At 39.0% G+C, this 24,215-nt stretch overlaps 1 protein-coding gene across 1 annotated transcript; it reads left to right on the forward strand.

The window, feature by feature from the left end:
* The first annotated feature begins 9,460 nt into the window (after positions 1-9,460).
* LOC145804615 (uncharacterized) lies at positions 9,461-11,297 on the forward strand. Its single transcript, XM_082899165.1, has 4 exons — positions 9,461-10,370; positions 10,571-10,665; positions 10,781-10,963; positions 11,256-11,297. Exons 1-4 carry the CDS (start codon positions 9,461-9,463, stop codon positions 11,295-11,297), a joined length of 1,230 nt encoding a protein of 409 aa, XP_082755291.1.
* The last annotated feature ends 12,918 nt before the right edge of the window (positions 11,298-24,215 follow it).

Raw genomic sequence — 24,215 nt, forward strand, 5'->3', positions numbered from 1 at the left:
ATGTCTACGATTATTATATATTTTTTACTATGATCAAATAAAAAAGTATTGACCTTCTTCAATTTCCCCCTGAGCTAGATTGATTTAATTCTCTCATGTATCTCCACATCCTCCCTTGCTGTCATTGTGAATGGAGGGATAATCGATTATTTCTTACCCTCGCGGGGTATCCGACAAGGCGACCCCCCTTTCACCCTATTTGTTTATTCTCTGTTTAGAGTATCTCTCTCTTCAAATCTCTGAGGCATGCTCCAACAAGACCTGGAAACCGCTGAAACTGTCTAGAAATGGCCCTACTTTATCCCATTTGTTTTTTGCTGATGACATCATCCTTTTTGGGGAAGCCTCCAATCGGAATGGTGAAACCATCTCTTCCATCCTTAGAGATTTTTGTGCAATGTTGGGCCAGAAAGTCAGTCTCTCTAAATCCAAAGTGTTTTTCTCTGCTAATACCCCAGATTCAGATAAGACTACCCTTACTTCCATCCTCTAGATCTTCAAAACCAGATCACTAGGCAAGTACCTGGGCTATCCTCTCCATTACCACAGACCTAAGGCAGCAGATTTTCAATTTGTTATCGATAAACTTCAGTCAAAGCTTGCTGGTTGGAAATCCAGACTACTCTTCTTTGCAAGTAGATGTACCCTCGTCAAAGTTGTAAACCTAGCCATCCCCTCCTACATCATGCAATGCAACTTCCTCCATTCCTTCATCTCTAGAACCATAGACAAAATCAACCGTGATTTTCTTTTGGGTTGTACTTCTGATCATAGAAAAATGCCCTCGGTTGGTTGGGATACAATCACAAAACCAAAATGTATGGGGGGTTTGGGGATCCGTCAAACTATGTTGGCTAGTAAAGTGGCTATGGCTAAATTGGGGCAGCGACTTCAAAACAATTCGGAGGAGCTTTGGGCCCGTGTCTTAAAGCCAAGTACCTATCCTCCAGTCTTAGTACCACTAGAACCTCAACTACTTGGAGAGATTTAAAAAGGGGCAACGACATCCTTTCCAAAGGATCAAAGGTGGTCTTACGAAATGGAGAAAGCACATCATTTTGGTTGGATGATTGGTTAGGCACGGGCCCTCTAAGAAACCAGCTGGAGGGCCCCCTTCAAAATGGTGAAGACAAACTCAAAGTTTCTGACTATTGGAACAATAAAGAATGGGATCTTTCTACTCTCTCCTACCAAATTCCCACTGCCATTCTCTACACTATTTTTAGCACTCCCATTCCTTGGTTCAGTTCTAGCCCTGATCACAAAATCTAGAAAGCTACGTCTAATGGCATCTTCTCAAGCAAAACAGCCCTTACTCTTGCACATGCTTGCTCTCCCTTCCCTCTTTTTACCAACTGGTCTTGGATCTGGCACATACCAGCCTTCCCCAAAATTGTTCATTTTATCTGGTTGGCTGCACACCAGAACCTCAACACCAAACTCATACTTTTTCGCCGAAATATTACCGCCGATAACCTTTACCCGGGTTGCAAAATGCTTCTTGAAACTACCTGCTATGTTCTTCGGGATTGCACAATCGCTAAAAATAGCTGGGCCGAAATGGGCATCCCTTCGGATTGTCTTACTTCCTTTGATCTTGATCTACCTACTTGGATTGAGAAAAACTGTCGCTCTTCTACTATCCATGCTTCAGCCATTAACTAGAACACACACTTTCCTCTTGTTTGTTGGAACATTTGGAAAACTAGAAATTCACTTTGTTTTACGCCTAATAACCCTATTCCTTTTAAGCCTAATCTGATCCTTGCGACTGCGTTCGAATGGCAACACCTAAATGACCAAAAGCAACTTCCCAAAAGGAGAAACACCATTCAGATTGGGTGGCAAGCTCCCAGCATAGGTTTCATCAAACTCAATATTGATTGTGTAACTCAAGGCTCTAACGGTAAAGCTAGTGGATGGGGTGTTTTCAGAGATGCTACTGGTAATTGGATATTGGGCTATTGCAGATTTATTGGAATCACTTCTGCAATTGAAGCTGAGCTTTGGGCGCTTAGAGATGGTCTTAAACTTGCATGGGAAAAAAATTTCACCAATCTAGAAATCGAAACCGACTCCATGATGATGCAAACACTGCTCCAAAGAACTCCAAACATGCAGCACCACCTTAATAATCTTATTTTTTATTACAGATTTCTCATGGAGCTACTGGGGATCCAGGCAATTAATCATATCTATCACGAAGCTAATCAGTGTGCGTATATTATAGCTAAGTTGGGTTTTGATACAATGTTGGGTTCACAATGTTTCCATTTTGCTCCCTCGATTATTGTAAACCAATTGTATGATGATGCTAACAGGGTGTTGTACCCCAGACTTGTGTACTCGTAATTTCTTTATATATGTTCCTTTTAACTAAAAAAAAAAAGAAGAAGATATTTTTTCCCCCTCAATTATAAATGGATAGAAATTAAGACAATAGGATACTGGTGCAAAAATATGAAAATATCTTTACTCTAAATTTAGGTGTCGTTGATTAATATTTATGAGGATACACACTACCTCAACATTTGGGCACTTTGAAAACCTTTCTAGTTTGCCATGGAAAACTTGAAACAAAGTTTTGCACTTAGCATGGGTGCATCAACATTTTTGGTGACCCAATAAATATCTCTACATCTTATGTGAGAATTCTCTAACAGTTATTTTTCTTTACTCTTGTTTTTGTCTATATATATTGTCATGGTGGCGACTACTAGGGCTAGGGAGGTGGGGGGATGGCGTCCGATGCTGTATGGGTGGGGGAGACGGGAACAGGGGTCTGTACCTGCCAAACCAGGTATCTACACAATTTTTGTGGACAACATTCCCTTGTCGATGAATCCAAATAGGCTGTATGAGTTGTTTAAGAAGTTTGGAGTGGTCAGGGATGTGTTTATCCCTAATAAAACTAGGAAAACTACAAGGTCAAGGTTTGGCTTTGTCAAATATGACTGCTCTGTTGCGGCGAAGATGGCAATCCAAAAGGCTAATGGAGTGTGGTGTGACGACAAAGCTTTAAGGGTCAAGTTCGCAGAGTTTGCAAAATATACTTATGCTGGTAGGGGCATGGGTCAGTTTGTTGAAGGAAGGAAGGGCAATAGGAGAGCAGAATAGGTTGGGAAGAGTTATCTAGCGAAAGCAGAGCCCTCGTTTAAGGGCAGGAAGTCATATGCAGAAGTGGCTCAAGTGGGAAATGTTGATGAGATTATGGGCCCTACGGTAGATGTGGATGAAGTGGGGAATGGTTGGTTGTACGATAGTCTTATTGTTAAGCTGAAAAGCTTCTATGTGTTTTCTGAATTCAAAAAAGCTATCTGTGACCTAGGACCAGAGGGAGTTGAAGTTAGAAAATGAGATGGAAGGACTGCTGTGGTATCCTTTAGGTCAGCAACTGAGTTGAAGACTAATAAGTCATTACTTGAAAGTTGCTAGAAGGACTGGTGTGTTTCTGTGGAAGAGTGGTCGAGGGGTGGGCACATCCAGCAAGAGAGAGGAGTATGGTTGTGTTGTTATGGAATTCCTTTCAATTTGTGGAGTGTTGATACCTTTAGTAAGATTGGACGGTTTTGGGGGGAGATAATTAAAGTGGATGAAGCTACATCTAAGCAGGTATCATTCAGATGTGGAAGAGTGAAGGTAGCCACATTGTTCGTGGGTGTTATTAATACAATGGTGCAGGTAAGATGCAAAGGTAAAAGCTATCCAGTAAGAGTCTGTGAGGAACATGTTCTGGTGCCAAGGATGGTGGTCGTATGTGCTTTGCTATGGATTGCTGTAGTTCCAATAATTCAGAGGTCAAGCATGGCAGCAATGGGAGACCAGAACTGGAAGAAGCGGCTGATGTGGATGCCACAATGCAGAATGAGGTGGCAATTCATGTTGAGGTGGCCTCTTTCTGTAGGAAGGATGTGGCAATTGGGGATGGTAGTAAAGGTGTAGAGAAGTTGGACAATCTTTCTCCTTCTGTAGTGAGAGACGCATTTAATACACGCATGGGGAGTCAGACGGAATTAGCAGTATGTAATAGAGGTATTTCCAATGATAATATAACTGTCTGTCAAAGGAATATTATTGAAAGGAGCGGTGAGAAGGAAGGGTTGGCGACAGCTGGTTATCTAAGAAGTCTTAGTGGCAATGGACTTGATAGGCCAGGCATTAAGATTCAAATTGTACTAGATGAGGCTATTAGAGCAAAGGGTCTGATTAAGCCTAGTGAAGTTAATATGGGTATGGGCCTATTCTCTAATGGCAAGGATGTGATTCAGGCCCATGCTAGTGAAAATTTTCCTTTACCTTCAACACAGCCCATATTTGTGGTGGGTAGGTCTGTGGGAGGATCTAGGGTGCCTCACAAACGGATTTGCAAATTAATTGGGAAAAAGAAAGATTTAGCTTATGGAAAGGCATCAAGCTAGGGTAGAGGAAATCTAAAATGGGGAAAGGGTGTTGTTCGTGGTTGTGGTTCATCTTCAAGAGGGAGTTGGCACAAAGGACCTATTTTTCGAGTGGCAACGGATGTGCTGTCAAGATCAAGTTCGAGTGGTCAGTCTAATCAGGGAAGGGCTCGGGCTACGGAGGAGCAAATGAGACTTTGAAGGTGGGTAAATCCTTAGCGATTGATTTCGGCAGCAATGAACAGGAGGTATTGTAGAGAATCGTGGAGTTAGAAAAGGATGATGAGAGGAGGGTGGGGCAGAAAGATGGTGTTATTCACCACTGAATAATACTATTAGGTGGCCTTGGTGTCTTGATTTGTGTCCAGATAAAGCTATTGTTTTGGAATATCAGGGGTTTTGGGAAACCAGGGAAAAGAAGGCAAATTGGGGAGTTACTTAAGGAGCGCAGAATTCAAGAAACTAAGAAGAGTGGCTTGACTAGAGAGTTGGTTCATTCGGTTTGGTCTGATGATAATTTTGAATTTTTGAGTGTGGATGTTGATGGTTCGGCTGGTGGGTTGCTGTGTGTATGGAGACTGGAGGTTTTTGTAATGTCCCATTGCTGCAGTTCTAGGTGTTTCGTTTTGTTATCAGGTACTATCTCCCCTGTTTTTCAGTGTGTCTTTATAAATATTTACGCACCAAATGATGCTTCACGGAGGGGCCTTTTATGAAATGTCATTAAGAATTTAAGGTCAGATTTTCCTGGTCCATGGTGTTTGGGGGGTGGCTTTAATGAGATTAGGAGTTTAGGGGAAATGAAAGGTTGCACAAGAAGGGATAGAGACATGTTAGAGTTTAACAATTTCATTGAAGAACTAGAACTGTTCGATGTGTCGATGCTTGGAAGACAATTCACTTGGAGTAATTCAAAAGATGGGGGCAGGTGAAGTCGAATTGACAAAGTATTACTGTCCTCTGAATGGACAGAGAAGTTTAAGCTGAAATTGTGGGGCTTGCCTAGGGGTGTGTCGGATCACTGTCCTTTGATTTTAATGGAGGATATGAGGGATTGGGGTCCAAAACCGTTCAGGTTTTGTAACAACCCTCATCACTGTTTACTGATAACGCTACTAATTAGTGCTAATCTATGATTAAGCATGTTGACTGACTGACTGACTGACTGACTGAATTACTAAACTGATTGATTGATTGTGCTAGTTTGAATGCAATTCTATCTGTTGACTGTTAAATTATCTGTTCATGTTTTATGCTTTAAACTGCAAATTGAAGGCCTTATCGGCGGCCGAATTTGAAATTGATTGATGTTTTGTGCTAATTAAAATTTATATGATTTTATGGTATATTTAATGGAAATGTGATTTAGTACGATTAAATTAGATTAAATAAGCTAAATTACAAGAGTTGGCCTTATTTACAACTTTGACACTTAGTGGCCCACTTCATATCATATTTTGAGGCTTGAATTATACATTAGATACATCATTTCTTCAGCTCATTTGCTTGCACCAAACCGACTAGAGAGAGAGAGAGAGAGAGAGAGAGCTAGGAGAAAAACTTGGTTTCATCTTGATTTGCTTGGAGACTTAGGGATTTTGGAAGATAATTGGCAAATTGAGCTTCTAGACTTGTAATTGAGAACCCAAGGTAGGATATTCAACCTCTCATTAATGTATTCAAGTTAGTTCTTGCATGGTTCTTGATTTATGGATGAGTTGAGTCTTGAGGTAGTCTAATAATGTTGAATTGGAGCTTAATCCATGCATGCATGTGCATGGTCTTGCATTTTGAGGTTGTTCTTCATGAAATTTCACATGCATGTTCATATCTTGAGCTTAGTCCATGAATTCATCTTGTTTTTGAGGCAATTGAGCTCATTTGAGCAAGTAATTGAAGCTTTGAATTTGATTGAACACATGCATGTTACATTTGAAGTATGTTCTTGAAGTTTGGTTTAAAATTGGGTTTAATTGACTCACCTTTGGGCCTTTATTTTACAAATTGAGCTTTGAATCATGTTATTTTATGAGTTTTAAAGTATTTTTCAGAAAATTAGCCCAAAAGGATCGAATTTGATGCATTAGAATTGAGTTTTGTGCTTGAGGTTCAAATCAGAAAATTCCAGATTTTAGACTCCCGCCCAAGCGGGGTAAGCGGCGCTCGAGCGGGGAATTCGTGTATCCAGCACTTTTGTTGTGTTTACAGTCCGCTCGAGCAGGGTTTTGCACGCTCAAGCGAGGACTTGTGTCACACGCTCGAGCGGGTATCGAGCGCCCATCGAGCGTGATTTTCACATATCTAGTACTTTTGCAATCCGCTCGGGCGGGAAAGTTTACGCTCGAGCAGAGACTTTTGTTTGCATGTCCGCTCGAGCGGGGAAACCCACACTTGAGCGGGACCTCTGTTTTCTGAAAATTCCGAAAATATTTTTAAAGTGCATCTTTGCATCCTCATTTCATTCTAGGCATTCTTAGGCCTAGTTTAAGGCATCTTAATGAGGATATTGATGTAGAACCACATCGAGGCAAATTAGGGATTAAGTTATTATTTCCCAACTGTGTAGCTTAGTGTGTGTTCGTTCTGTAACTGTGTAGGGTTGGCTTCCAAGGACGCGTACTAGCTTATCTGTAGCCCAGAACTCTGTGAGTAACAATGTTGTAAAAATATGTTCAATAATGATTATCTTCTGAACAATTGAACTGTACTGTTTTCTGAAATGATACTGTTACTGAATGAATGATGTCCTATTTGTGAACTGTCTTCGTGGCATCTATAGCAACCTACTGTTACTGTACTATACTGCTACTGTCATAGAGATCTCTGTCGGTTCCCATGTTGGAACCATTACTGTTTACTGATATGATGGCCATCAACTGACTGTTCGGTCTGATAAGACCTACTGTACTGTTTTGCTATTGGATGTACCACATATGACTATTATAGTTTCTGAATGACTGTTATGGCATGAAATATGAGCCACAAACTGAACGACTGTTATACTAATAACTGACTGTTTTCAATACTGAAAGGACATTCATTCTTAACTTCTTTACGCATATGTTATTCACTGGGCTTTAGCTCACTGCTCATATATATATATGTAGGTGTACAGGCACCGGACCGTTGCTAGAAGCGTCAGGGTAAACTTCAATTTTGTCGAGCCAACCACTGTGCCTCACTGAGAGGTTCCAAGTCTTTCAAGCTAGGACTTTTGGGGTGTTTTAGTTTTCCCCCTTTTGTATCTGGTTTTGTAATACTGTATAGAGTGAAGGATATGTGTACCTGTACTGTACTGTTATGGTAGGGATTTGGTCCCTAACCTGATTTTCCGTATATGATGTATGTACATACTGTTATACTTTGAATGTGTATATGCTTAAAAAGTCTTTTTGCATACAAACTGTCACAGCTCATTGGACATCTTTTATTACTGTTTTGGCTTCCGCCAGCCCCTGTACTCTGTATTATTGTTATTACTGTTAAGCAGGCCTTCGGTAATCTAGGATTACTAGTCGGTTACGGTGCTAAACCCATAGGGGCGGGTTTGGGTCGTGACAGGTTTATCAATGCCTGGCTCTAACATCCAGATTTTATGCCATTTATTAAGAAGTCTTGGGAGGAATTAACAGTTTGTGGGTGGGTAGGGTTTGTGATTGTCATGAAGCTTAGACATCTGAGATTGGTTCTAAAGAAGTGGAATAGAGAGGTGTTTGGGAACGTATCTTGTTCATTAAAAAAGGCTCAGCAGGAGCTGCATGAATTGGATTTGGTGGCTGAATCCAAAGATTTGGGGGATGATGAAGTAGCTAGGCGAAGAGTGGTTAGGAAGCTAGTATGGTCTTTGTCTAAAAGGGAGGAATGGATGTGGCTTTAGAAATCCATATTAGATTGGTCATTGAAAGGTGACAAAAATACATGGTTTTTTCATACTATAGCTTCGGGTAGGCAATGCAGGAATTTCCTTAGTTCAATGACAGTTGATGGTGAGTGTCTTGAGGAGCCAAACCTGGTGAAAGGAGATGTGTTGAGGCACTTTAAACAAGTGTTTACTGAAGATTGGGGGAGCAGACCACAGCTGAGAGGGCAATTTAGACAATCACGGATATTGGAAGCTCTTCTTCTGCAACAACGCCTTCCGCATGGGATGAAGCTGCTGCTTCTTCTTCTTCTACGACCTCTGGTTGGGGAACTTGGCTTACCCTTACTCAACCTCAGACACTCTATCTTTTAAAAAAAAATAAAAATAAAATAAAAAAGAAAGGGAAATTACACTAACGCGGTTGTACTTTAGGACTTGTGCCAGTTTAGTTCTTAACTTTTTAATCGGAATACATTTGATTCTAAATTTTAAATTTTGTTGCAATTTAGAACCATTGGTCAAGATTAATTGGTGGATGGCCTGGAAGCTATTTTTTCAGAAGATGAAGTTTGGGCTGCTATTAAAAGCAGTGATGGGAATAGAGCTCCAAGACCGGATGGATTTAACTTGGCGTGTTTCCAAAATTGTTGGAGGGTGTTCAAGCTAGAGGTTATGCAATTTTTCAAGGAGTTTTATGACAATGGGAAGTTGGCTTCAGGGTTAAACAACTCTTTTATTACTCTTATACCCAAGGTTGATTGTCCAAGTAGTATTTCTGATTTTAGGCCAATAAGTCTAATCGGGTCTATATATAAGATTCTAGCTAGAGTGTTGGCCAATAGGTTGAAGAAGGTGGTGCCAAGGGTTATTGGAGAGGCACAATCAGCGTTTTTAGGCTGCAGGAATATACTTGATGGGGTTTTAATAGCTAATGAGATTGTTGATTGGTGGAAGGTTAATAGAAAGAATGGAGTGATTCTCAAGCTTGATTTTCAAAAGGCATACGATTCAGTTAATTGGGGGTTGTCTGTTATCTATGATAAATGAGTTTGGTTTTGGGGTTAAGTGGAGGGGTTGGATTTGGGAGTGCCTCCAATCTTCCCGATGCTCTTTCCTTGTCAATGGATCGCAAACAGATGAATTAAAGCCTAGTAAAGGTCTTCGACAAGGTGACCCTTTATCTCCCTTTCTATTTAACATAATGGCAGAAGGGCTTAATATGCTGATGCTCAGGGCCAGGTCTTTGGGTCTACTCTCAGGGGTTATGGTAGGTCATGATGTTACGATATCACATCTACAGTATGCGGACGATACAATCATTTTCTGTGAGGATAAGTTGGAAGTGGTAATGGTAGTTAAAAGGATTTTGAGGTGCTTCGAACTGGTCTCTGGATTGAAAATTAATTTTCATAAAAGTTCTATATGTGGTATAAGTGTGCCTGAGCATGAGATAGAGGTGTTTGCATCTAGGTTATGCTGCAGGGTTCAAAAATTACCATTGTCCTACCTCAGATTACCATTAGGGGCAAGTCCTAGGCTTAAGAAGACTTGGAAGCCTATTCTTGATAAATGCAAAGCTAGACTTGCTTCTTGGAAGAGGAAGCTTCTATCTTTTGGAGGAAGGTTAACACTCATTAAGTCGGTGTTGTCTAGTCTGCCTTCGTATTATTTATCTCTTTTTAAGATCCCCTATTCTGTGGCTAAGGCATTTGATAGAATCCGAGCAAATTTTCTGTTTGGGGGGGGGGGGTCTGACCTGAAGAGGAAGGTTCATCTTGTTAGTTGGGAGGAAGCAACTAAAAGCAAAGATAATGGGGGTCTGGGTATTAGGAAGGTTCATCAGGTGAATGATTGCCTATTGGCCAAATGGTGGTGGCGGTTTGGTGTGGAGGATTCATCATTGTGGAAACGTGTTATTTGCTGCAGGTATTCTTCGAATGGTGGGAGGTGGTACCCTTTCCTAGAAGTTTTTGGGTCTTATTCAAAAATTTGGGGTGATATTCTCAAGGTTGGTCAATTAAATTCCCATCTCTTCAATATTTTTATGGCAAATTCTCAACTATGTGTTGGTAATGGAAACAGAGTTCACTTTTGGACTGATAGGTGGGCGGGTAATCTGTCTATTAAGGCTTTGTTCCCTAGGTTATTTAGTCTACTTTCGAAAAGGAGATCACTCTGAAAGTGGTGCTGGATAGGAAGGTCGACCAGTCAGATGGTTTTCTCAGGTTTAGAAGAGTCTTGCTGAGCTAGGAATCAAATGAGCTGATTAGTTTGGAGGCTTTGTTGAACTCTGTTGGGTCTGGATCTTCAGATAGAGATGACTGTCTACAGTGGTTGGCTAATACTTCTGGGCAGTTTTCGGTCTCTTCCCTGTATTCTTTGTTGATGCCTTTCACTCCTCTATTGGTTTCTAAGTTACTTTGGAACAATATTTACCCCCCAAAAGTGCAGTTTCTTGGATGGTTGGCGTGGAAGGAGAGACTGAAGACTTTTTCATTTTTGCAAAGAATTGGGGTTTTAGGTCCTGAGGCTTCGGTCCTATGCATATTTTGCAGAAGAGAGGTGGAGTCAGTGTCCCATATCTTGCTGTGGTGTCCATTTGCTTGGAGGGTGTGGTCTTGTTTACTGCAATGGTGGGGGCTGCATTGGGTTATACCTCGGAATGTGGAGGAACTTCTTGGGTGGTGGAGTGGTTTTAGGTGAGGTAAATTTGCAAATTTGATTTGGTAGGCTATACCATTGGCTGTATTGTGGTCATTATGGAAGCTCAGGAATGAGGTTGTGTTCCAAAGTAAGCAAGCAAATCTGGTGGAAGTGTGCGATTTGATCAAATTCAGAATTGCCATTTGGGTTAAGGCTCATTCCAGTGATGGGTTTTACTCTGTGCAGGAAATTGTTAATAACGTCCAGCAGTTCAGAGGTCATTCTTAGCTTCTTCGTATTGGATGCTTGTTGGATGTTCTGATGACTGATTATTGTTGGATGGTTGTATCTAGATGCTGGTTCTGCTGTATATTGTTGTCGGTGTTGAAGCTTGAAGGGCAATTTGATTGTTGTTGCTGCTGTCTGTTGTTGCTATGATGCTGGGTGGTTGATTCTGCTTTGATGCTTATTGGAATGTACTGCTGGTGGTAGTAATCTGATATAGCAGGCAATTTTGGCTCAATGGGTTATATTTTGGAATATTCTCGGTAGCTGCTATGGTTGTTGCATTTTTTTGTACTTTGAATTGGATCAGACATTGTATGAGGTGAAGGGTGTTTATTGTGGCATTGTAGTGGCAGTGTTCTGGGATGCCACGTGCTGGTTTTGTTACTGGTGTGGGAAGCCCTATGCTGGTGTTTTGTTGTTTTGCACTACTGTTGTAGAGTCTTCAGGGGTAGGTGTTGGCAGAGTTGGTAGGTTGCTACTGCTGCCAAGTTTTGTTGGTGGTGGAGCTTGCTGTAGGTGTTTTTTGGCGGCCTTTCTAGTTTCTTCTTTGTTTTCGATTGGTATCTCGCCAATTAGTGGGTTTAGTGCTAACAAATGATTGTGCTTCCTCCTTAGTGCCAACCTAGTTGGGATTGTGGAGTGATAGCTATGATGTTTTTGCACTTCCCTCTTTTATTGATATATTTTGGTGCTTGTACTTGTTCTTTCATCAATAAAAGTTTCTTTTTTTTTTGCTGATCAAAAAAAAAAAGTGAGAATTCTCTATGATTTTATTAAATAGTCACTACCCTTGTATATGACACTTTCCCAATAAAACTATAGGAGAGCACCACTTCTCCTAAAGTTACAGTGTCATTCTTCCAATTCCTTCGACTTGGTTCATTCAAACAACCTAGTATTCTCTACTTCACATCATTTGTCGAAATAAAAATAGTCTTTTGGAATTTCAGACACTATTTGGTGGGGGTAAAAGGGTAAATATCATACAATTTTTAGGAGAGCAACGTCGTAGTGTAACTTGAAATATTTAATACAATTATTTCAGTGGAGGTTTTGGATAACATCGAAGTTGAAGATCAGACATGAATAAGATAATTTCTCCAACAATTTTTGTAATTACATATTATTTAAATGAACACTTTGTTTTAAAATAAACAGTCTTATTGCAACTACATCATTTTATATACAATTTATATATATATTTTTTATTTGTGAGTCATTACTCAAAGCAAATTAGGTTGCCAACCCTCTATATGCAAGTCTTGGATCTTGTTGTGCATCTTAAATCATGATGGCTCCTTTTGTCTAATTATGCTGGAGTGAACATTCAAACCGAGATAATGTAAACCCATAACTAAAATTATACAAACATAAATTTTATATTGAATAATATGGTCTTTTGTAATTTTTTTATTTCAAGCCAAAATACCCTTTAACTGAAGAGAATATATAGATAAGATACTGTGCACATGTTTTTTTCAAAGAAATTTTGGTTAACAATTCGGTAGTGACTTATAATTATAAAAATGTCACTAACATGTCATTTTAATTAAGTTTTATGTACAAAATCCTAATTGTGAAAATCCTTTTTTCATTTTAAAATTTTGTGTACTCTCTGGAAAATTCCCTTTTTTTTTCTTCGCAACAGCAATTGGAATGCATAAAATAGATAAGGAACAAAAGTTGAGGAGGTCATGAGACATAAGAGGACTAGTTATGGGGATATAAAAAGATTGGGTTTTGTTTGAATATGGTGTTTTGGTGATGCATCCTTGCAGGAAGCAAGTCAGCATGGGTCAACACTCGTCAAACACTACTTCATATTCACAAGATTGACATATATATACATACATCATATATATTTATACATGCATGCATTCAAGATTATGTAAAAATGTCTTTGTTCATGCATGTGTGCTAGCAAGAGTGACTTTGTGCATGAATCCCTTTACAAATTGAACATATTATGTATGTTTAGACTTCAATTAGCTAGGGAAATCCTATACCCTATCACAATTGACATAATTTTATCATAAAAGTTTATAATATTAATTATAAAATGAGTAATTTTGCCACAATTAGCGTAACAAAAAATATCGTAATTAAGCCACAAACTTCTGTTATATGAATCACAGAATTTTGAACATTTTATTATGCAAATTTATGATGGGGTTACGTGTTTTGTAATTGATATTATAAAATTTTATTAAAAAATTACGTCAATTGTAATAGGGTACCTTTGATATACACCCTTAAAAGAGTATGTACAACAGCATTTCCCAATTTTCTATAATCAGGGTTCAATTTCCCTAATTCTGTGAGGTTGGACAAATCTTTTTTTAGTAACTTTTTTCAAAAATCACAACAAAAAAAAAAAGGGGGAAAAATTAGGGATACTTACATCCCTCTCTACATGTTTGTATTAAAGTTTGATAGCACTAACAATTTGTTTGCTAGTTAAAATTTGTAATTTTTCAAATTATAAAAGTAATATACAGACCAAACTATCCGTATAGACAGAAAAATAAAAATTAAAAAATCATAAAACATTTATTTTTTACAAATTTTTCTCTTTCTATCATTTTCTTCTTCGCTCTCTTCTCTTTGTAACATTTTCCACCGGTGGCGCCTCAAACGCTATCCACCAATGTTTGATTGTTTCTCTCTTTGCTTTTCTCTCTGTATCTTTTGTGCTACATCTACCACGTTTACCAACATCGCCTCAGCATCTACCATCATCACAATCAATCACATCCACCGCCACTGTCGTCTATTTCTTTTCACCAAAAATCACCACCGTTCTGTGACCAATCTTTTAGCATCCAACATCATATAGCATCAGATATATTCTCTTGAAATAATTGTTGTCGTCACTGAGCTATTTATACCAATTCTATTTCTTTCTGTAACACATGTTACGAATCCAAATTTGGACATTGTTTGCCTTCAATGTCATTTCTCACTCTCTCTTTTTTCTCTTTATTTCTCCATTTATTATTTTATATATTCCTTGTTGACAGAGATTTTTTTTGTTATTTGTTTTGTCTCACACTATATATTCTGTCTCTACCCTATCTCATAATCAATAAAATTTATCTAAGTTTAATGAATTAAATTTCTATAGTTAGTAAGATTTTATTGATTTAAACTAAAAGTTAGTGAAATTTTATTCACCTTGTGCAATTTCACTAGTTTTGATTAGTAAAATTTTACTTTGTATTGTTGACTGACCTTATTTAATATGACTGCATTTTGATTAGTGAAATTTTACTAACTTTACTTTGTGAAATTCCATTTGGCTTTGGTTAGTGAAATTTCACTAATTACCACTTCCTAAGATAGTGAAAATTCAATTGACTTTCAATTTTGCAATTTTTAACCACTCAGTGAAATTTGATTATCTTCATCTAAAAGTAAAATTTCAATGTCCTAACATAGTAAAATTCAATTGACTTTCAATTTTTGAAAATTTAAGCAATTAATTGAAAAAAAATTTGTTTTGGAAAATAAAATTTCTTTAACTTAGTGTTGTTACGACCTGATCCCGGGGGCTTAGGGTTGGAATCGCAACTTACTAACTTATTCTTTTTGTAGCAAATTAAACTGAGCAAGCGGAAATAAAAATAATTAAATAGGAAATTACTCCATTTTACTATTTTAATAAGAGAAATACATTTATAGAGCTTTTATTATTCAGTGACCAGCCCCGAGTATAACAAAAGGGAGCAAAAATATATATAAAAAAAAAAGAAAAAGAAAAGAAAGACAAAATAGTGGTTCAACATCAATCCACGTGCGGATTCCATTTCGTGAGGTTATGGGTTTCCCCTACATCTCGTCACCTGAAAGGGTAACAGTTATAAGCACACAGCAGAATGAGAAATATTATGCCAAGAGTATAGATAATACAAAATAACCATGGATAGTTAGTTAAGCTAAAATATTTACATAACTCAATTTGGTAAATAAATCATTTAAGTGGCAGAAACTGAAATACAGAAATAATGTAAATAAATAACCATAACCACAGTACAAAATAGAACAGAACAGAGGTCACAAAAGTGACAATCAGAACAGAGGTCAATGGATCCATAACAACCAGAGGACCACGAAGTGGCCAAACAGAGGTCAATGGTTATTTAGGGTGTGTTTGGTAACGTTTACGTTTTCAGTTTATATTTACAAAAATTTTATAAACTGATTTTTGTTACAAACGTGTTTCGTAATTGACAAAATGTTTAAAAAAATTTAAAAATATAAAAAAGAGTGAGAAATGGCAAGTGGTGGCAAGTGGCGGTGGAAGACGGTGATGGAAAGTGGTGACTGTGGGTGGCGAGTGGGTGGTGGGGGTGGGTGTAGGTGGGTGGGTGACGGTAGAGGGTGGTAACGAGTGGGTGGTGGTGGTGGGTGGTGGTGGTGGTGGGTAGTGGTGGCAAGTGGGTGGCAGATGGTGGGTGACGAGTGGTGGTGGGTGGCTGGTGGTGGTGGGTAGGTGACGGGTGGTAGTGGTGGTGGGTGGGTGGTGGGTGGTGATGGCGGGTGGGTGGGTAACGGTGGCGAGTAGTGGGTGGTGGTGGCAGGTGGGTGGCGGATGGCGGGTGGTGGCGGGTATGTGGCGGGTAGTGGTGGTGGGTGGCAGGTGGGTGGTGGTGGTGGGTGGGTGGTGGTGGCAGGTGGGTGGTGAGTGGTGGTGGCAAGTAGGTGGCGGGTGGTGGTGGTGGGCGATAGATGGTAGTGGCGGGTGGTGGGTGGTGGCGGGTGGATGGCAGGTGAGTGGTGGTGGTGGTGGTGGTGGTGGTGGCGAGTGGTTGGCTGGTGGGTGGCAGTGGTGGCGGGTGGTGGTAGAAGGTGGGTGGTGAGTAGTGGTGGCAGGTGGTGGTGGGGAGTGGGTGGTGGGTGGTGGTGACGGAAGATAGTGGTGGAAAATGGTAGCGGGTGGTGGCTAGTTTTGGGTGGTAAAAAAAAAAAAAAAAAACTCAAAACTCAAAACTCAAAACGAAAACACATTTTTTGTGTTTTCATTTTTTGGCCAAATTTATAAACTGAGACCACTGATTTATAAATTAAAAATTTTACCAAACAAGTTTTTATTTGAGTTTTTTAAATTTTTGTAAATATAAACAGAAAACTGAAAACGTAAGTGTTACCAAACGGCACCTTAAGTTTCCCAAGGCGTGGAACTCCCATGGTGGTATTTACAAAACATAATTATTTATAAGGTCATAGTCAAATATATACAAAAATTTAAACAAACATAGGCATGGATTTCATTTTAAACAAATAGAGTTCAGAAAATAACCCACGTAGTTGAAATATTAATATCATTTATAATAATTTATAAACATAACTTGTATAAAATAAATTATGGTAAGTCAAAACATACGTAAAATATATTATGGTAACTCAAGGTATAATATAACTCACCTTAATATTGACCCTTAGCCTTACTCCACTATCACAACCTTCCTATTATAAATTTCTTACTTTCAGTACATACGTGGCTCTCTCTCTTTCTTTTTTTTCCTTTTTTTTTTCCTCCCACAGATTTGATAGGGAGGTAAGAACATTATCAGGCCAACACGTGGCCAATCTCGAATCATCCTTTGGATTTGTTTCATAACTCACTTGGATTTGCTCATAGATTTATATTTATCTTAGTGAATGTTTATGATAATTACACTTTTGCCTAATTTCCTAGCATAACTATATAAATAAATTAATCCCTAATTAAATTATACTTTATCGTATACCAACAAAAAATTAATTATTTATTTTGCTACCACACTCACTATTATTATTATTTTTATTTATTTGCTCTTACTTTTATATTTATTTATTTACTATCTTTAACTCTAAATTGGCCCAATTATAATTTCATATTTCTGTTAATTTGGCCCCAAATAACAATCCCTAATTAATCCCATATTTGATAATCCAATGCCAAATTAGATTATGTAGTTATTTAATAATATATTATCCAAATTAGATTTTGTATTTATTATTGTTTATTTAATAATATATTATTACATACACTCACAATTATATATAACTATAAGTATTTATGTGATATTTAATTAAACGTTCATGGTATCACAAGCGTAATGAAATTTCATGTCACTAGAGAGTTTTCAAAAACGATTACCGAGAAATGCCATTGTGTTAAGTTAGTGAAAAATTTATTTTTGCTAGAGAGTCACTAGAAAATGGTTATCGGCAATCAATAGTGATCACTGAAAAGTTGTTGCCAACAACTAACACTACAAGAAAATACACTTTTGGTGACTAAAAAATTAGTCACCAAAAGTATTGATTTTAGTCGCCGAAACACTTTGCCGACTAAATAATTTGGTCGCTGGCTTTGTCGGGGATACATAGTCGCCGAAGGAATTAGTGACTAAAATACATTTAGTCGCCAAAAGTAGTACAAAATACCGACTAACGTTCTAGTAGGCAAAAATAACAGGTATTAGCGACGAAAAGAGTCTTAGTCGCTGATAATTGACATTAGCGACTAACATGTTAGTCGCCCAAACGGTTCATTAATTCCTTTAACTCACATATTTAGCTACTAAAGTTTTTGTCGCAAAAAATTAAAATATCTACGGCGACGACATTATTAGTCGCCAATAGTGCAACTTCAGCTACTACATGTTTAGTCGGCCATGATTCTTTTATTATGTTTTGGCGACTAAAACGTTAGTTGCCAAAAATATGTTGGATTTTAGCTACTAAACAGTTAGTCGCCATAACTGTTTTCGAGTTGTTTTGGCTAGTAAATATTTAGTCGCCAAAAGTCTTTTGAATTTTAGCTACTAAACATTTAGTCGCCACAACTGTTTTCGAGTTGTTTTGGCTACTAAATATTTAGTTACTAAAAGTCGTTTGAGTTTTAGCTGCTAAACATTTAGTCGCCAGAACTGTTTTTGATTCGTTTTGGCTACTAAATATTTAGTCGCCAAAAGATTTATTTCTTTTTGGCTACCAATTGATTTGTCACCAAAAGCGTCATTTTATATTATTTTTTTGTTTGTTTCATTTTACTAAATTTCGTCTGAACCTGTATGTATCCACCGCAACCTGTAATACGTATACAACCTTGTGGAGAAGTGGTTTGGAAATACTTTTCAGATCCTGTGAGACACTAGTGATCCTCAGCTAGTCACCTGAAAAGATACAAACACTCCGGTCGGGGGTGCCGGAATTAGCACTTCGACGGACAAGTCAGTTCAGACACTCAGGATAGCTTGTTTACTAAGTTAAGTGAAGTGATTCTTACATACCTTTCTAAATTTGTGGTTCTTGTATTTATACTTGCTTTTTGGGCCTCGGGGCCTGAGCCTACTTTTATCCCATTCCCCTTTTATTTATTCGGAGCTACTGATCTCCGGCTATTCAGCCTTCCTAACATATTCGGCATCCTAGGCACGCAATATGGAGCCGAATAATATCTGATTTTTGGGGTACGCACCTTTCGACTCTTCTATTTATTTGGCTCCCACAAACCTATATAATGCATGTTTCACTTAGAACCATGAAACAAAAATGAACACCTGCTATATATATTCCAACTACAAATAATAATGTAAACTTATGTACAAACCAACTATATATATTCCAATTACAAATAATAACGTCATACATTCCAAATACGTTACCAAAACAATGTCCTCTATACACAACATTTTTACTATACTATGCATTGTAATAACCATTTGACAAGGTACAAATTACTATGGTAATATGTACGACGACAAAAGGTAATCTATATTAATTAATACTAGAGCCATTAATACAAGCTCCAAAAATACTATGTACCCCACCAGAAATTATATGTACGATGCATCCAAATTTCACGGTTCATTGATGCTATACCACCAGAGCAATTAATACAAGCTCTAAAAATACTTTGTACCCCGCCAAAAATTATATGTTCGATGCATCCACAGTCCACACAAAAAGTATAGGACGACAAAAAACTTCCCAACTTTGCATAAGTGTGAATTATCTTCTGGGCAAAAAAATAAAAGATCCACATGTCAATGCCAAAAGCCATCTACACAACAAAAATTACACCCATTAGTTTCATTGTAAACAAAAAGTTATAACCATCTACAAAACACAAATTGCAAGGATGTCAATTATAATAGAAATTGTATGTAAATATAGTTTGAATTTAGGAATTTGAATATAGTTTCTTGTCTCGTTAAATTGTATTTAAAGTGCAAAGAAATTTCCAAGTCAACCCCAAGTCAAGTTTAGTCTAATGTGTAAACATATATATATTTTATTAATAACTGTACATATATAGAGATGCTAATAGAACATATATATATTTGTAAGCTTTAATATATAAGCTTTAATATATTTGTATAAGCTTTATGCGTTTTTCATGCCAACTCCCAATGTACACGTGCTAATTACGTCCCGTCTATCCCCACAGGTCGTATTTGACATGAGGAAGCTACCCGTGCCATCAATACAGTGGTTCGGGGGCTGCTCTCAATTTTCGACCCTCGAAGGCCTTTTTTCGGCTAAGTTTATTGCGTTTTCACGCCAACTCCCAACGTACACGTGCTAATTACGTCCCGTCTGTCCCCACAAGTCTTATTTGACACGAGGAAGCTTCCTGTGCCATCTCTGCAGTGGTTCGGGGGCTGCTCTCAATTTTCGGCCCTCGAAGACTTTTTTTCAGCTAAGTTTATGACATTTTTCACGCCAACTCCCAACGTACACGTCCTAATTACATCCTATCTGTCCCCACAAGTCCTATTTAACACGAGGAAGCTACCCGTGCCATCCCCGCAGTGCTTCGGGGGCTGCTTTCAATTTTCGACCCTCGAAGGCCTTTTTTCGGCTAAGTTTATGGCGTTTTTCATGCCAACTCCCAACGTACACGTGATAATTACGTCTCGTCTATCCCCACAAGTCCTATTTGACACGAGGAAGCTACCCGTGCCATCCCCGCAGTGGTTTGCAGGCTGCTTTCAATTTTCGGCCCTCCAAGGCCTTTTTTCGATTAAGTTTATGGCATTTTTCACGCCAACTCTCAACGTACACGTGCTAATTACGTCCCGTATGTCCCCATAAGTCTATTTGACACAAGAATGCTACCCGTGCCATCCCCACAGTGGTTCGGGGGGCTGCTCCCAATTTTCGGCCATCGAAGGCCTTTTTCGGCTAAGTTTATGGCGTTTTTCACGCCAACTCCCAACGTACACGTGCTAATTACGTCCCGTCTGTCCCCACAGGTCCTATTTGACACGAGGAAGCTACCCGTGCCATCCCCGCAGTGGTTCGGGGGCTGCTCTCAATTTTCGGCTCTCGAAGGCCTTTTTTCGGCTAAGTTTATGGCGTTTTCACGCCAACTCCCAACGTACATGTGTTAATTACATGCCATCTGTCCCCACAAGTCCTATGTGACACAAGGAAGCTACTCGTGCCATCCCTCCAGTGGTTCGGGGGCAGCTCCCAATTTTCGGCCCTTGAAGGCCTTTTTTCGGCTAAGTTTATGGCGTTTTTCACGCCAACTCCCAACGTACACGTGCTAATTACGTCCCGTCTGTCCCCACAAGTCCTATTTGACACGAGAAAGCTACCCGTGCCATCCCCGTAGTGCTTCGGGGGTTGCTCTCAATTTTCAGCCCTCGAAGGCCTTTTTTCGGCTAAGTTTATGGCGTTTTTCACGCCAACTCCCAACGTACACGTGCTAATTACGTCCCGTCTATCCCCACAAGTCCTATTTGATACGAGGAAGCTACCCGTGCCATCCCTGCAGTGGTTCACGGGCTGCTTTCAATTTTCGGCCCTTGAAGGCCTTTTTTCGATTAAGTTTATGGCGCTTTTCACACCAACGCCCAACATACACGTGCTAATTACATCCTGTCTATCCCCATTGGTCCTATGTGACATGAGGAAGCTACCCGTGCGATCCCTACAGTGGGTCGGGGGTTGCTCACAATTTTCGACCCTCGAAGGCCTTTTTTCGGCTATGTTTATGGCGTTTTTCACGCCAACTCTTAACGTGCACATGCTAATTATGTCTCGTCTGTCCCCACAGGTCCTATTTCACACGAGGAAGCTACCCGTGCCATCAATACAGTGGTTCGGGGGCTGATCTCAATTTTCAGCCCTTAAAGGCCTTTTTTCGGCTAAGTTTATGGCGTTTTCAGCTGAATTACATCATTTGTATAATGCTTCAGCTGAATTATTATGTTTGCCTTTTTATCAGTGAATTAAGGTATGAACTCTTCATCAACTCAATTTGCCGCTTCAAGAATGATTGGTTTATATGAGCCAATCCACCACCTGGTTAGCATGTAGGAGAAGACATTTAATTGATTTTAGCTTGAACACAGGCACATCTGCAATTGTACAGGTGGATGCAACTGTAGGCAACAAGGTGAGGATTCATGGAATTTTCTCCCTTAGTTTAATGAAATTTGGTTGTTTATTCCTATGGCTATATTGTAACCGATTTCCTTGATTTGATTCTCTAGTTTGAATATACTTCTTATGAGTCAATAAGCTCTCGGAAAACAACCAAGAACCAAAGAAAATGTCTGATAAGGTGATTAGAATGCATGGCACACTCCTTCACCTTTCTCTCTTAGAATCTCTGTCTCCTATGTTGTAAAAAGTATGGAACAAGGGGGTTTGGAGATAAGGAGAATGAAAGAGAAAGATGCACTATGCTTGTTGATTAACACATGCTTCTTGATTAAATGGTGGTGGAGGTTTGGTGTACAGAAAGATGCACTATAGAGAAGAATTATTTGCAGCAAATATATATTGGATGTGGGTAGTTGGCATTGTGTCCATTGCAAACCAGAGTAATATCCTACTGAGGTTTTACTCAGATAATTGTCAAATAAGAGTTGGGGATGGCCATAGAATAAAATTCTTGTCTGATAGATGGTGTGTTAACAAGAGCCTGAAAGAAGAGTTTTCTATTCTATATAGATTGGTTATGGATAAAGGAGTGTCCTTCAACTCAATGTCAGTGATGAAATAAAGTGCAGGTGATTAGGAGTTTCAGTTTAGAAGGCAGCTTATGATTCAGAAAATGTGGAGGTTTTAAGGATCAAAACTTTGTTTGCATCAGCTCCTGTAGCTAGGCCAAATCAGGTTGATAACCTGTTGTGGGCAGCCTCAAGCACAAGTGTTCATCCAAGCACTTTCTGGCCCACAACTCTTAACCAGTAAATTGGTATAGGTAAAGTTTATTCCCTCAGAGTGTAGTTCGTAGGCTGGTTAGTTTGGAAGAGAAGATTGAAGACAATTGAGTTTCTCCAAAAATAATACAAGCGAATAACCATATCGAAAAAGAACAATCTAAAATTCTCAATATACAAATTAAAAACTCAAAAAACTGCTTTTGAAAAATCCAAACCAAATATTAATTTTCTTTTACACATTATTCAGTGCAAATTAGTGTTGGTTTTATTTGTAATTTCTCCAAATTAGTCACCCTCAATGTCTTTGAGCACAACTGTTTGAAAAAAGTTCCAAACTCAAATAATGTGGTCCCAATCTCGGTAGAAAGGTATCCTCGCATCCTAATGAGAAGAAGTCGTTGTAGAAGGACATGACAGTCATGACTCTTGAGGCCAACTAACTTACCACCATTCGCGATGACACAATTGGATACATTTGCCGCATAGCCATCAGGATACTTAATTGATTTCAAGAAATTAGAAAACCCTATTTGTTTTGCCGCGGACAATGTGTACAATGTCGGAGGCTTCTGGAAAGAGCCATTCGCATGCCTTATCAAGTGTAACTCCTTTCGTATTCGCATGTCCTCCAGATCCAAACGTGCTTTGTTGGTATCCTTGTTCTTGCCATCAATGCTCAATAGTGTCCCAAGCAGATTGTCACATATATTCTTCTCTATGTGCATGACATCAAGGTTATGTCAAAGCTTAAGTGTTTTCCAATAGGGTAGGTCGAACAAAATGCTTCTTTTTGTCCAGTTCGGAGTTGGATTTTCAGTATGTTGTCTTTTTTTGGTTGGTTGGATGCTTTCCATACGGCTTGTACGTCCCCAAATTAATTTGCTCCAGTATTTGTTCTCCCAATAACTGCACAGGTTTGGACCGATTCTCAATTTCATCATTGAATAGCTTACTTCTACGCCAATTATGGTTCTCAGGTAAGTACCGCCGAGCACCCATATACCCTATCTTATTTCGCAAACTTTGAGATGATGTATCCATGTTACAATTAGGATAGGCCAGGTAACCTTTTGTACTCCAACCAGACAAGGAACCATAGGCAGGGAAATCGTTGATGGTCTACATGACTGCTGCATGTATTGTAAATATTTGGTCGTTTGAGGCATCATATGTTTGCACACCATGCTCCCACAGATTAGTTAACTCTTCTACTAATGGTTGCAAGTAAACATCGATGTCCCTTCCAGGTGCAGATCGTCCGGGAATAAGCAATGACATCATGACAAACGGATCTTTTATACACTTCCATGGGGGTAGATTGTAAGGCATTAAGATTACGGGCCACATGCTGTACGATGTACTCATATGTCCGAATGGATTGAAACCATTCGTGGCAAGCCCTAGCCGTACATTCCGAGGATCCGCAGAGAACGTAGGATGCAGCCTATCAAAGTTCTTCCATGCCTCACCATCAGCTGGATGTCGCAATACTCCATCATCCACACGCTTATCTTTGTGCCATCTCATATATGCAGCTGTTTTTTTCGACATGTGCAATCTCTTCAACCTCGGTGTCAAAGGAAAGTGCCTCAGTATTTTGTGTGGAATTTTTTTACCCATCTTGTCGTTCAACTTGTATCTAGACTCCGTATATGTAGGGCAATTCTCCAATGTGGCGTCGTCCTTCCAAAATAAAGTACAATCATTCTTGCATGCATGAATGGCCTCATATCCCAAACCCAACTCACACAAGAACTTTTTTGCTTCATAAAGGGTCCATGGAACATTTTCATCACACTTTGGTAGAATGTCTTTGAAAACTTGCATAACCATATCGAAAGATTTGTTGCT

Source organism: Camellia sinensis, chromosome 1 (assembly GCF_055761805.1).
Source record: "Camellia sinensis isolate YWXY chromosome 1, ASM5576180v1, whole genome shotgun sequence".
Lineage (NCBI taxonomy): Eukaryota > Viridiplantae > Streptophyta > Magnoliopsida > Ericales > Theaceae > Camellia > Camellia sinensis.

Coding starts and splice junctions, on each gene's coding strand:
- LOC145804615 (XM_082899165.1), top strand. CDS start 9,461: ATGGCAGAAGGGCTTAATATGCTGATGCTCAGGGCCAGGTCTTTGGGT. Junction 10,666..10,780: donor TGCCTTTCACTCCTCTATTG/GTTTCTAAGTTA, acceptor TTGGGGTTTTAG/GTCCTGAGGCTTCGGTCCTA. Junction 10,964..11,255: donor GTGGAGTGGTTTTAGGTGAG/GTAAATTTGCAA, acceptor GGTTGTATCTAG/ATGCTGGTTCTGCTGTATAT.